This window comes from Solanum dulcamara, chromosome 7 (assembly GCF_947179165.1).
Source record: "Solanum dulcamara chromosome 7, daSolDulc1.2, whole genome shotgun sequence".
Lineage (NCBI taxonomy): Eukaryota > Viridiplantae > Streptophyta > Magnoliopsida > Solanales > Solanaceae > Solanum > Solanum dulcamara.
This window is the reverse complement of record NC_077243.1, coordinates 14,597,606-14,611,620: the sequence shown is the minus strand read 5'-3', so window position 1 is coordinate 14,611,620 and position 14,015 is coordinate 14,597,606. Positions and strand designations below refer to the sequence as shown.

General features: G+C 30.4%; 1 protein-coding gene and 1 pseudogene across 1 annotated transcript; one reads left to right on the top strand and one right to left on the bottom strand.

The window, feature by feature from the left end:
- Positions 1–667: 667 nt before the first annotated feature.
- On the bottom strand, positions 668–1,986 carry LOC129894538 (acyltransferase Pun1-like; annotated as a pseudogene).
- Positions 1,987–2,857: 871 nt separating this feature from the next.
- LOC129896114 (chloroplastic import inner membrane translocase subunit HP30-2) lies at positions 2,858–6,727 on the top strand. The gene is made up of 6 exons (XM_055971940.1): positions 2,858–3,305; positions 3,703–3,818; positions 4,551–4,677; positions 5,948–6,096; positions 6,179–6,241; positions 6,338–6,727. The coding sequence occupies exons 1-6, from the start codon at positions 3,009–3,011 to the stop codon at positions 6,366–6,368; spliced, it is 783 nt and encodes a 260-aa protein (XP_055827915.1). The 5' UTR covers positions 2,858–3,008; the 3' UTR covers positions 6,369–6,727.
- Positions 6,728–14,015: the final 7,288 nt, after the last annotated feature.

Genomic DNA, 14,015 nt, shown 5'->3' with positions numbered 1-14,015 from the left:
GAAAGAAAGTTGAAAATGGAGAATCTTGCCAATGTGGAGATTTGTTAAAATTGACAAGATTCTAGATAGTCTTAATGTAGCAACTTAGTAGGTGAAAGTTTGGTAAACTTTGTAGGTGAAACTTTGACATCTTGACAAAATGTGATGTCATGAATGACATCAAGAGCAAGAATGTATTCCTATAAATAGGTAGTTCTTGATTCATTTGAAACACACCTCAAAAATATTTCTCTCTTATCTTCTCATATTCTAAGGCATTTGCAAAACACATTAGAAGAGTAGCGAATTGATAGAGCAATTCTCTTAGTTGTATTTGGGATCTCTCCCCATTCTTTGTTAATATAAAGACAGTTGTTCTCTGGTGGACGTAGGATTATTCTGATCTGAATCATGTTAAATATTGTTATCCTTTCTTTTTCTTTATATTTTCACGTTTCCGCTAACAAAAAGCAAAATGTGACAAATAAAAATGAACAGAAGGAGTAGCTGATCTAGTTAGAAATCACGAGAAGGTCATTTGATTAAAACAAGAAGGATACTCGAGGAGCATATCATAGGGAATTCAAATAACGGTCTCAAATATAGTATCTGAAAAGTACCACTTGTGGAACCTCAATCTCCACAAGCTTATTATGAAAATAACACAAAAAGACTAACTCTTAAGGACCTAAAACTCAAAGAAATCCTTAATATTAGTGTCACATTCAAATAAATGCAAATTAATTTCCTTCAAATCCATTTGCACACAAATCCCATTTCCACATTCTGCATCATACAACCAGGAAACCTGATCATGTATTGACCCAAAATGCATCAAACATGGTTTTCCCTAACCAAAATTAGCTTCTTGTATATGAAATTTACACAAACTTGAACTTGTGTACTTTTCAAATTCATCACTTCCTCCCCATTCTTGTGCTAGGAAACTTCCATTATATATATTTGCCACGACAGACATTACATCCTCTGGTAAACTCTTATCACAAGCAATAATAGTTTCCTTCACCGTGTCGCAAATTAATGTCACAAATTCGTGCAACTATGGCATCTTGTTGTAATCCCCAAGTACAAATTTTACAGGGGCGTCATCTATAAGATTCCTAAGATATTTTTCTATTTGAGGTAAAGAAATTAACCTAGTTCACAAGTTTAATGGGACGCCCATTATGGAACGTCTTAGATGTCCGTATTTCTTTCCTGAAACACGGATCAGAGCCCTCCATAAGAGGGCTATGGTCATTTCAACTCTTGAGGCTTAAAGCATAAGTAATCCCCAACTTCTTCTTTAAGCCTTGAAATGGAATCTTCGTTGATGTGTAGCCTTTTGGCTACTAATTTAGTATCCATACGATCTTCCGTAGGAACACGAGGCAAGAGAAGTGTCGATAAATCTCTTGATGGGAAAACATGAGCCAAATTAAAGCTCATGAAATCAATCTTCTTTATAGGAATCTCCATTCTGCACATTTTGGACCACTCGTTAACAATATTAAAAGTTGATTAACCATCCATTGCAGGGTGTGCATGGCTCATAGATACAGCCAAGTCACCACGCTCAAATTCTGTGATTTGGACAATGACAGTTGGTCTGGTGAACAAGTTGGATTCAGTTGCATTCCACATATCTTGAAGCCAACAAAGCAATGCAAGGTTGACATCCTTGTGTGTTTTCTCAAGAAATTCATTGAGTTGACTATTTACATTTGCTTTTACAAATTTTGACCCCTTGGTCCTGGTAGGATATCAACTCCTCCTCGGTAAATCTGTCAACGATAGGGTAAACACGGGCTAAAAGTATTGCTCAAGTTGTTGATCTTGATCATGAGTTGTATAATTATAAGTGTTGTTGGTAGGAGGAGGATAGAAAAGAACAAAAGGTAAATGAGCCAAATCAGCTATTTGATCAAAGAAAGATAATTTGTAATTTTGTAGATGAATTAGAGTTGGTGAAGATGGTTTTATAAAATTTGTGGACGTGATTTCACATAATTATGTTTACTTTTTGGTAGTATTCAATTTTTTTGTTTGGATAGTATCTAATCTTCTTACGCCCCCGGACTTTTAATCCCAGGTGACCTCCCACAGGTGATCGTTGCCCTTTGTTGAGCAGTGGTGCTTGAGGACTATTTGTCCATATTTCATGCAGGAGAACTTTTAGATTTTGTTAATGGAGTCGTTCTTTTAATCTTCTTAATTTTTCATTTTCCAGGGTGTTATGCTTCAACAGGTTGAAAGTTGAGTCTTTAAAACTTCAGAAAATTTGATCTACTTTTTTGCAAATTGTTAAAACAACAGTTTTGTAAGTTTACATTGTATCATGACTCCTATACAATGATTGATTTCAACTCTATCGCTGGCCTATGAACCGCAAGGGGGGATAATTTTACAAGCTGCATCTGAGATCCTTCAAGGTCGGATGGACAATTTTATTACTCATTTTTTGGGTTATTTTGTTCCAATGAATGTATTCTTAAGGGCAAACTTTTATGCATTTATTTGGCATATGTGTACATCAATATATCTTTAGAGGATTATAATTGTGTTGTTGTAACTGCATCATACAAAATTATGTAATATTAGCTTTATGTTTTTTCATGGGCTATTTTTCTTTTAATTTAACTCCTATCTTGTGCCTCCAAATGACAGTGTAAAGATCAACCATTAAAAATATAAAACGTTGCCCATCTAGTATTAAAATAAATACTATTGGAGCGTTGAAAGAGAAAGTATTAATGGAGCAAAAACGAGAAAGCAAAATTGTCTTGGGAGAAAAAGGTAAAAAAGAAACAAATTCGTGGGGTGAAGTGAGGATAGAAGAGTGAAGAGTTTTGTCATTTTGCTAAGATAAGGGTTTAAGGGAGAAAATAGGAACAAAAGAGAAAGCCCACCTTGTTACGTTATCCACCCAACTCCCCCCGAAAAACCCCTTTTCTCCATTTGCATAGCAAAAATTTCAGTTGAAACGGAGAGAAAAAGGGCTGCGTGCGGCTAAAAATTTCTCAATTCCAATGGGTGAAGGAAAACAAGGAGCTATGGTGGTTGAAATGTTGAATAGCAGCAATCAGAATCCAATAGCTCAATTGCAGAACAAGTTCAAGGAATTGGAGATTGGCTTCAAAGGGTGGTTGTCGAAGCAGTCACTTCCAGTTGAAGCTGCTGTGGTTACAGCAACCAGTGGACTACAGGGTGCTGCTATTGGTGGATTTATGGGAACGCTTACACAAGATGTGTCTTCCTCTATGCCTACTCCTCCCCCTGCTGCTAATCTCAATCCCCAAGCTATGGCCTCTTTTCAACAAGCTCAGGTCCTTTTCTTATTAGTATTAGTTTTATCTATTCTAACGTATTGGTCAAAATTATTTTTTGAGATTTGATCTCTATGTTCGCTGTAGTAGTTTTTTTATTTAGGATTTAGGAGTATATCATATGCTCATTTATTGTGTTTGTCTCAGATTCGCTAGCATTCTCTGCAGTCATGTATATAATTTCTGAGCTATTTACCTACTAGTTGTTTTCCAAGTTAAGTAATTCACTTATCAGAATAGATCATAAAGCTTACATCTTTTTATCTATTTTTTTTCACTTGTAAATGCATGTTGTTAAGCCTGAAAGTCAAATATTTAGTGCTCCAAGTTGGAATCTTAAGATTTGACAGAGCTAATTTATGATGGATAAGCAGCGTATTTGAAATTTTGGTTTCAGGCTCTTGCAGGAGGTCCGTTAGTTCAGGCTCGTAATTTTGCTGTTATGACTGGTGCTAATGCTGGCATATCTTGTGTCTTGAAAAGAATTAGAGGCAAGGAGGATGTGCAGTCCAGGTAGTCCTGTTTTTACTGGATTCCTGGTAGACAAAATTTGCCAGTCAGTTTTAGAATCAGACGTATTTACTACGTAAAACCTCTTAAGTAGTTAGTTGACTCTTTCGATCTTAAGTTGATTTCTCAGGGAAATCATTGATTTTGTTTAAGTTTTTGTTTATACAGATCGACGTTTCCAATTTGTTTGGGATTGAGGCATATTCTTGACTACACATTTTTGCATCCTCTATAGATAAGATATTCAGAAGCCAATCCACTCACACTGCTATAGTAGTATAACTATGGTTAAGAATAGGGATACTGTCTTTGCCACCCCAGAAAGAGGACATGCTTTTCCTATTTGGCTCTCACTTAAGTATCACAGTAACCTTACACTTGTTAAAGCTCTTGCATCCATTTCCGGTCGCATGTTTAGCTTTCCTTCTAGACTGGGTAAAACGAACCAGGTTTCAATTTACGCCTTTCACTGGAACCTACAAAGTTCTTTGCTGTCTCATACACCTTTATCTTTATAACTTCTTCATTTAAAAACAGTTAGCAGAGCGGATGTCCTGGATTATCACCTCAATGATCACAAATATCCCAACTGGATATTCTGTTTTCCTTTTTAACCTTAAACTTTCATTTTTCCTAATTAATCCACTTTCTCTTCCATCCACTCTTTCACAAGCTCTTTGAGTTTACATTTTTTGCTTCCTGTAGCTGTTGGAGATTAATAATTACTTTTTGCAGTATGGCAGCTGCCTTTGGTTCTGGAGCACTGTTTTCACTAGTTAGTGGCATGGGTGGTCCAAATCCAGTACCCAATGCTTTGACATCTGGGATTTTCTTTGCCCTTGTTCAAGGTGGACTGTTTGAGGTAATGTTCAAGTAAAAATGGTATACAATGACACACTCATGTCCCCCCCCCCCTTCTCCCGACCGAGAGCGAGAGAGATTAAAACTTCCTTACATGTCTCTAGTGGAAGGACCAGTTTATTTCTATTAATGTGATAATATGAACATGTTTACTTATGCAAAAAAAATATATGCATGCAGCCCCTGGCTTATGACGAAGCTGTTTTGACTTCTTTTTGTTTTTTACCTTTTATTTTCTGTTGGAGTTTGGTTCAATCCAGTACCATCTACTCTCGTACCATTCAACTTGTCTGTCTGATGTTATGTCAATCCCGTAGTCAGTTTGACATGTTGTTTGTCCTCCATCTCAAGTTTTGAATAACAATAAATTAGCTGCGTTTTAATGCAGTTCCTATTCATTGTCAGCCATCTTTGTTTTCATTTCTAGGTCCCTTCTCAATTAACAGATGCACTTCTTCCGTCTCATATTAGTTGCCTGCATTAGTAAGAAAATTTGTCTCAAATTACTTTTCACTTACAAAATCAAGATATAATCAATTTATTTTCCCCTTTTTCCTTTAAATTAATTCTTTTTGAAAGTATAAATATTGTAAAGTTTCAAAAGAGTTCCTCCATTTTAATCTTGGTATTGATGGATAAGGCACATAAATATAGTGTGTATTAAAAAGAGTTAAAGGGTTAATTAGTAAAAGTAACTTCTTATTTATGATTTCTTAAAGGGCATGTAAAGGGGAAAGTGGACAAGTAATATGGAATTGGACTTCTAAAATGTGCAATAAGAATATAGATTTTTTTATTTTTTTTTTATGATTAAACTGCCCGGTTCAGCAATATCCTAATCCTTTCGGTTCTGTCTATGTTATCTCTCTCCCTTCTCTCTCTCTTTTGAAGGTAGAGTAATTTGGAAAGTTTACAGTTGGCAGGTCTACTAAAATAGAAACTGTTTTTGAAGGAGTACTTTCAATAAAAGTTCAAGTTAATCTCAATCAGGTTTAGATTATTTAAGTCCTCTACTTGTGTTCCCAATAGAGTTTAGGGACCAATCAGACATGTATAGCTCTTTTATTTACTTTATTGTTGCTTTGAGGTCCATCTCTCTGAAGATAGATTGAGAATTCTGGTATGAAGAAACTTTTCAGGACTGAGGGGGGGGGGGGGGTACCAGTTATTATTCTCTGTTGGCACCTAGTTTTTAATTGATGTTGAATAGAGTGAATTTCCAACATCAATATCTCATAGTCCTTAAAAACTTCTCTTGTTGGTTCATGCAGCTTGGACGGAAGTTTTCGCAACCACCTGCCGAAGATACACATTATGTCAAAACGAGATCACTGTTGTCAAGCCTTGGCCTACAAAATTATGAAAAGAATTTCAAGAAAGGGTTGTTGACAGACACCACCTTGCCTTTACTCACTGATAGGCAAGATATACTGCACCATATAACTGTATTAGCCCTGCGCATTTCTCATAATTAGATCTCATTCCATTCTCCTGTCTTGCAGTGCTCTTAGAGATGTGAGGATCCCTCCCGGACCAAGGCTTCTTATTCTTGATCGTATACAGAGGTGAAAATAATGTTTTATTGTGAAGTAACTTTCTGTTCAACTCTTTAGTGATTAAAATCCTTACATTGTTTTTTGGGATTTATTTTTTTGCTCTAGGGATCCAGAACTCAAAAAGAAACGAGGATAAACTCACTGCAATTACATTTGCAAGTTGCAAAAGGTGAAGTTTTCCTTTGTGGGAAAGACCATATTCTGTAATTTGAGAAATAGTGACAGTTTCATGTTATGATTTATGATGTTCCATTGAACTAGGCTATTATGGAGCTTCTTTGAGTGTAAGTTGTTGCCATCAGATAGAGGGCAGACATACCATTTATCGAGTTTTTGAGCTAGAAAAATCATATTTGTTCACTATTTAAAGAAAAAGAAAACTGGAGTGTCATCTTTGCCGAACGGGCCTTTAGGGGGAATAAAGCTCAACTTTTCCCCAAAATGGCCTGTTAAGATTTCAGCAACTGTTTTTTTTTAAAATTATTTCCCTGTTTACTGCTTTCTTGAAAATATGACTACCAGTTCACCGAGGTGAATATGAGAATGGTAATTGTTGTCTTGGGAATATAAGTAAGCAAATAAAAATGTGTTTTCTATAATGATTTAAGCTTTGAGATAAGTGTTAAAAACACATCTAATTTTTTATTTTTTTGAGTTTCATACCTAAATTATTAGAAGTGTGAGTTTCATATCTAAATTATCATTTATTAGTTTGAGAAACACCCATTAGTGATGTGTGTAATACACTCTCTCTATTCTCTATTTTTTGAATTTTTTTTTGTCACATGGCATTCCACATTGATAAAATATTTCATCTTGATAAAAATTAAATAAACTATTAATATTAGTCAAAAGTTAAAAGAATAAAGATTTCTATCTCAAAAAAAATATATAAAATATTTTTTTTATAAAAGAAATTATTTTAAAAAAATAAAATTTAAAATATTTTGTTCATGCATTCCACCACTTCCCCTCTCCCCCAACCTATATCCCTGTCCTTTTATTTTTTTTAAAATTTTTGCCCCCTTCGCCACTCCTTACAAAATGTTATTATTTTTAATTTTTAAAAATAAATTATATCCACCCCATCTAACCTTTTGCTCTCAATATATATATTTTATGGTTTTATCGTTTTGTGTTAGATATGCACATATTAATAGGAAAATATTTTTTCTACTTGCGTATCAAATATAACAAAAATTAAAATTTTATATATCTAATATAAAACGAGAAAAAAATTGAAAGAGGAGGGTTAGGTGAGGAGGATAGAATTCTTTTTTAAAAAATAAAAATAAAAATATTTAAATTATTATTTGAAGGGGAAGGGAGAGGGGAGATGAAGTAAGAATTTTTTAAAAAATTTAATAAATAAAAATAAAACTAAAAAATTGGGTTGGGTTGGGGTGGGGTGGGGTGGGGTGGGGGGCTATTGTGAGAGAAAGTGGTGGAGTGAGTTAAGAAAAAATATTTTATATTTAATTTTATAATTTTTTTGGACAGAAGATAGTAATATTTTATTCTTTAATTTTAACTAATTGTAATAATTTATTTAATTTTTATTAAGGTGGAATATTTTGTTTATGTGAAGTGTAATATGACAAATTTTTTTAAATGAAAGAGAAAGTGTAGTACAAACACCATGATGAGAGTGAAATAAAAGAGAGGTGTGTTATCAAACTAATAAGTGATAGTTTAAATATAAAATTCATATTTCAATAGTTTAGATATGAAACTCAAGAAAAGGGGATAGTTCAGCTGTGGTTTTGACACTTATCTTTTAATCTTTTAGATGAAATAGTCTCACGCTATTTGAGACTTGGCCACTCATTACCAAATTCATTTGGCCCATAAGAAAAAGAGTAAATACATCAAAACCCCTTCGAACTTGACAACATAAATTACTTTAGTAATTTAACTACATGGACGTTTAAATACACCTTTAACAACTTCAAAGGAATTAAATACCACCATAAAGGGTTACGTTATAGAGAGAGTGATTGCACTTTCCTTAAAGCAAGTGAAGACATTTTTTTTAAAAAAATATTATAAAATTATGCACATGACATTTTCTTATAAGTCAATATATAATTAATATTTTAAATATTATTTTCTTGATATATTAACTTTTATTAAAATATGCAAATTTTCTTATTGGCCACAATTTTTTTAATTTTTTTTCTTTCTTTATTCTTCCCCAATATAGTTTCTTCTCCATAGAAGCATAACTTTTTCCTCCATCTTTCATCTTAAACTCTACAATACCCATTTGGCATACCCGTCTTCGAAATATCAATTACATGTTTGCTTTGAAATTTTAATTTCTCAAATTTGCCATTGATGAACATTTTGGTGAGAAATTAAAATACATTAATGGTGATTTATTTTTAGTGGAAGAAAGTCTCCATTCTTATTTGCTTATCTCATTTTGAGGGAAAAAGAAAGAAAGAAAGACGATAAGTAAAAACGGGGGGGGGGGGGGGGGGAAGAGAAAGAAGAAAGAAAAAGAATAGTGAAGGACAAAAATGGTGAAGAAGGAAAAAAAAAGAAGTGAGGGATGGGTGGAGGTGGGGGTGGGGCTGTTGGGAGGAAAAATAAAAATGGGTCATTTTTATATTTTGATTTTAAAAATATATTTTTAATTAATTAATTAAGATAAATTAATTTAAGAAGTGTTAAAGAATAAATAAAAAGATATAAATAAAATTAATGACGTGATGCAAAGATGGCAATGATGTGGTGGTTACATGGCGATGATGTGGCAGGTGAGAGTGATTTTATGAACTCAGAGTAATATTTCATTCATTTTAAAGTTGTTAAGAAGAGCATTTAAATATTCGTGTAATTAAAGTACTAAAGTAAGTTATGATATCAAGTTTGGAGGGATTTTGACGTATTATCTCTGAGAAAAATGACTCAAGCCTTGCATTCAATGTGAGGTGGAAGAAAAGAAATCATTCGAATTTGTCAGATGCACGTATCTATCAAATTAAAAATTGTACTAATGGTATTTTGTGAAACTACTGTATCTAATCGTAATTACTAGTTAAACTAGCGGAATTTGCATTATTTTCTCTAAATTTTATTGTTTTATTTTATTTTGACACTATCAAAATTTGTTAAAGAATAATAATTTAAAACTATATACTTTTTATAATAAAATATTTTAGAATTTTAAATTAAACTACTCATACTTTCATATTAATAAATATAACATCCAAAATATTGTATGAAAAATACATGGCTAACATCTTAATAACTTAAATTAATTCTTTCAATATAAAAATAATAACAATAATATTACTATTTTAACTTAAAGGGTATATTTTTAAGCATAATACATTTAAGACACAAAGAAACATGGGCTTTTTATTAAACTTTTGGACCAAATCACTGATGACAAATACATTAAACTATTAATTAAAAATATTTTTATTTTATTTCACATCATTTAAGGATATTTTCTACTTTATTTCAAAAAATTAAAATTAATTATTTTTAAATATAAAAATACATTTTTTTAAATTAACCAATAAATATAATGTCAAAAAATATAAATATTATATGATTAAGTAATGTCAATAATTGGAAAGGAAGGATTCTTCGCGCAACACTGCTAATGTCGCCAACTCCCCATCACCTAATGGCGTCAAATTTGCGGGATTTTTACTTTCGCAACTCTTTCTTTGTGAATGACATGTTTGCTTTGTGAACTTTTATTTTTAAAGTATGCAGAGGCGGGAAGTTTAGCTGATTGAGTGGATTTTTTTAATTTAAGCCGACAATTACGAGAATGTGAAGTAAAAGAGCATGTGATATCAATGCTTCGAATATTTTTCTTGTTACTGCAATAGAGAGTTAATTCCCTAAATGATCACCCATGTATTGAAAATTGCCTTAAAATATCACTTTTGTTTCATTTAGAATCAAAATATCACTCAATTATCACTATTTTCCTCAAAATATACTTAAAGCTTCCTTATCTCCTAGTTGGCATGCCATGTCATTAAAGCTTATTTTTTTAATAATAGACTTATTTAATTCATCAAACTCATTTAACTAAAATTATAATATTTTTTTTTAAAATACCATTAATTAACCGTACTTAAACTTTATATTTTTTTTCTATTGTGAAGAATAACTTTTTAAGACTTACTATAATGCTACCAATTTTGTATAATTATAAACATATATAATTAAAAAAAAATATTGCAGTTTTAAAAAATTCATTTGAAGTTAAAACTAAACCATGATGTGTTAACATTATTTAATCATTATTGTATAATAAATCAATAATATTAAAGGTCAATTAACCATGCACTGAAAAAAATTAATTAAGTACTTTGAAATTCATACTTGCAATCTTTTTTGAAGAAAAAAAATAAATAGAAAGTGAAACAATATTTGTAGTAGAAAATAAAATTTTAACCTTTATTAATGAGCATATTTATCTGATATAATGTGTGTATTATTAAATTAAAATAGGCAACCCAACTAATTAATTATGTTTCATAAATTTGGGATGAGTTAAGAATATATATTGATGTGTAATTGTATGATTCGATAAAATATAATATAATAGTCATAAAAGAATAAAAAATAAAAAGTAAATTATAAATAAAATTTAAATAATAAATTTCTCTTTTTTTACCAACTTTTCTCTATGTCAACCTTATAGATATATTTGAATATTTTTATGGAAAATTACTTGCTTAAAAATTCCAGAAAATCTACTTAGGAATTTTAAAATTCTTAGGTAATAATTACCTACAAAGATTTTTTCATTGAATTTTGTTTGGTAGAAAAATATACAGGAAATTAGATTATTTGTGACCTTTTTTTTTGTATAATCTCCATAAATTTCTACATAATTTACAATTTTTTTTATAGATACATAAGTTTGATTAGTTAAATAGCTCTATTATTTTTTTTAGGAAAAATTACATATCTAAACATCCTTATTTATCATATTTTCTATTATTCCCTACCATTCTAAAATATTTCAAAAATTCCTTTTTTCCTCCAAAACCCCACAGATACGCATACATCACTTCCTATTTTCTTTCTTTTTATTTTCATTCCTCCAATCTCCCCTATTTTTTCTCCATCAGTCAATAGTTACTTTATTAGTTACAATAATTAATTTCAAGGTATTCTCTCTTCAATTAATCGATTTCAACTTCCTGAATAGGTAGTTTTTCGTCTTCTCCATCTGAAAATTCATACATCTGTGCTTTTTTTTGCATATTCAAAGTCTTTATACATATGGATGGTTCTCCTTCTTTTAGCATTGGGAGTACCTAGTTAAACTTACATAATATTGATCGTGTTTATAATTGATTTGACGACGAAGATTGGACTGAAAATAGATCAAACAATTGCACGATCCACTATCAAGGACGAATATGAAAGTTGAGAAGACGAAACCGAACAAGGATGTATCTTCGTTCTTTAAAGTGACTATGGACCCCCCCCCCCCCCCCCCCCAAAAAAAAAAGGTTAGAAAAGTTGATTTTTTTTGCCTTCGGCAGATCAAGTTGTTATTTTTTTTTATTTTTGCTGTTCATCTTATTTGATACATATAGATGCTAATTTTTAATGTATCTAATTGTTTTTGTTTCTTAAATTAATGTGTAATGCCTTCATTTCAATATTGTGATACATTAAATTTGAATTGTATTTTCGATATGAATATCTTTATCAAGATACATTACTATTTATGTATCATGTTTAAATTGATAAGTTTATATTTGTACTAGGTACAGTAAATAAATAATTATTGCCTATAAGATGTTAGATTTGAAATAGATACATTACTATGTGGTAGTCGCTATGTATCAGATACATTTATTATAAATTTGAATTTATGTATCATGTCCAAAAAATAGTGCATGATACATTACTATGTGTGTCATACATAACACAGTTGTAAGTTGATATGTATATGATACATGTAATAAAGTTCTAAACTGTTGAATTTTAATATATATTATGTATCATGTACATATCAATTAATTTGATACATAATGCTTTAGCTATAGAACATTAGGGTTTATGTATGAACTGCATGTTTTGGGTAATGTGCACAAACACCTTACCTTCTAATTTGAATAAATATGAACAAAAATTAAAGACTGCAGATATATAACAAGAATTGATACATAGTAGATTGTACAATTTTAATAATTATGCATCATGTAAATAATTAAAGGCATGAATACATAAGTTTAAATATGAAAATAGACCAGAACTCATATGTATCAGAAAAAGATTAACAACAAAAATCACAAAAAATAATAATTAATCAGTTGCTCTATCAATGTTGTTTCATCTACATAATTATGAATATGATACAAACTAATATAGTTATAAAAACATTAGTGTTCATGTATCAACAATTATATTTGATAATGTCTACAGATATATAATCTTCTAGTTGGATAAGTTTGGATGTATGTCTCATGTAGTAAAAGATAACAAAATTTTTAATAATTCTGTATCAAAAACATAACTATGAACATGATATATGCTAATTTGTGTTTTAATAAATTAAACAAATTAAGGTTACGTATTAAAACTAATATTTAAACACGATACATTGTGCATGATAAAAATATAATGTATCATAGTGTTGAAACGAAGGCATTATACATTAATTTAAGAAAAAAAACTAGATACATTAAAAACTGAACCTATATCTATCACAAAAAGATGAACAACCTAAAATCAAAAAAAGATAATCTACAATATGATCTGCTAAAAGCAAAAAAAAGATGATGAAATCCTTCTACACTTTCTTCTTGCTCTGTATCAACTCCCGTAAGTTATTTTTCACTTTCAACAATAGCGTCATCCATGAATCTCGACTCAAATTTCTTACCGGAGCCACCACCAACAAAACTTTTTACGGATAAAATTTTATTATCATAAGATATAATTAAGTTTCTAGGTTAATTCAAAATATTATTTCTAGATACATAACCAAAACTTATCCATTTTCGTAGAATTGAAAAATGGGTATCGAGAAAAGCAATGTAGAATTGAAAAATGTAGCCAATTTCATCATTTTTGAGCTCTGAAAAAGTTAAAAATCAAGATCTCAATCGGATTCAATAATATAAAAAAAGAAAGGTATATTTTCATATTATAAAAAAATTGTAGATGAAAAGCTATAAAAAAATTAAAATTGATAATTGATGACTAAAAAGAAAAAAATGGATGAAGAAGAAGATGAACAATAAATTTTGTTACGATTTGGGATAAATTGGGGAGAAGAACATTTAAAATTTGAATTGTTTGAAGTTCCTAAAATTTTAGAAGAGATTGATGTCAATTTGTTTTGCATGATTTGTGGAATTAACATTTAATTTTACCTTTAATTTTGTTTTTAAACATAACAACAAAGTTGTCTAATGTATAAGAATTAATGTATCCGGATGACACCTATATATCCGGATCACACAAATTTAAAGGAATTTTTGTAAATTGAAAAAGGGTAGGAAAATGATGTAATTTGCTCCTTACACTATGGAATTTATGTAAGTTATCCTTTTTTTTAAATGATGGTTTAATGATATGAAAGTTGAGCTGATTAAATCAACTAAGAAAGTTAGTTAAACTTCAAGAAATCAGTTAGTGAAGTTAGTTGGTTTCCAAAAAGTAGTTAGTTAGAGGACCCAAAATACAGTTAACAAAGTGGTGATTTAAGTCAAGAAGTGAAGTGTATATATATCCTCTCAAATCAGCTGTAACATTCAAATTTTCAAATGAATAATAACACAAGTTT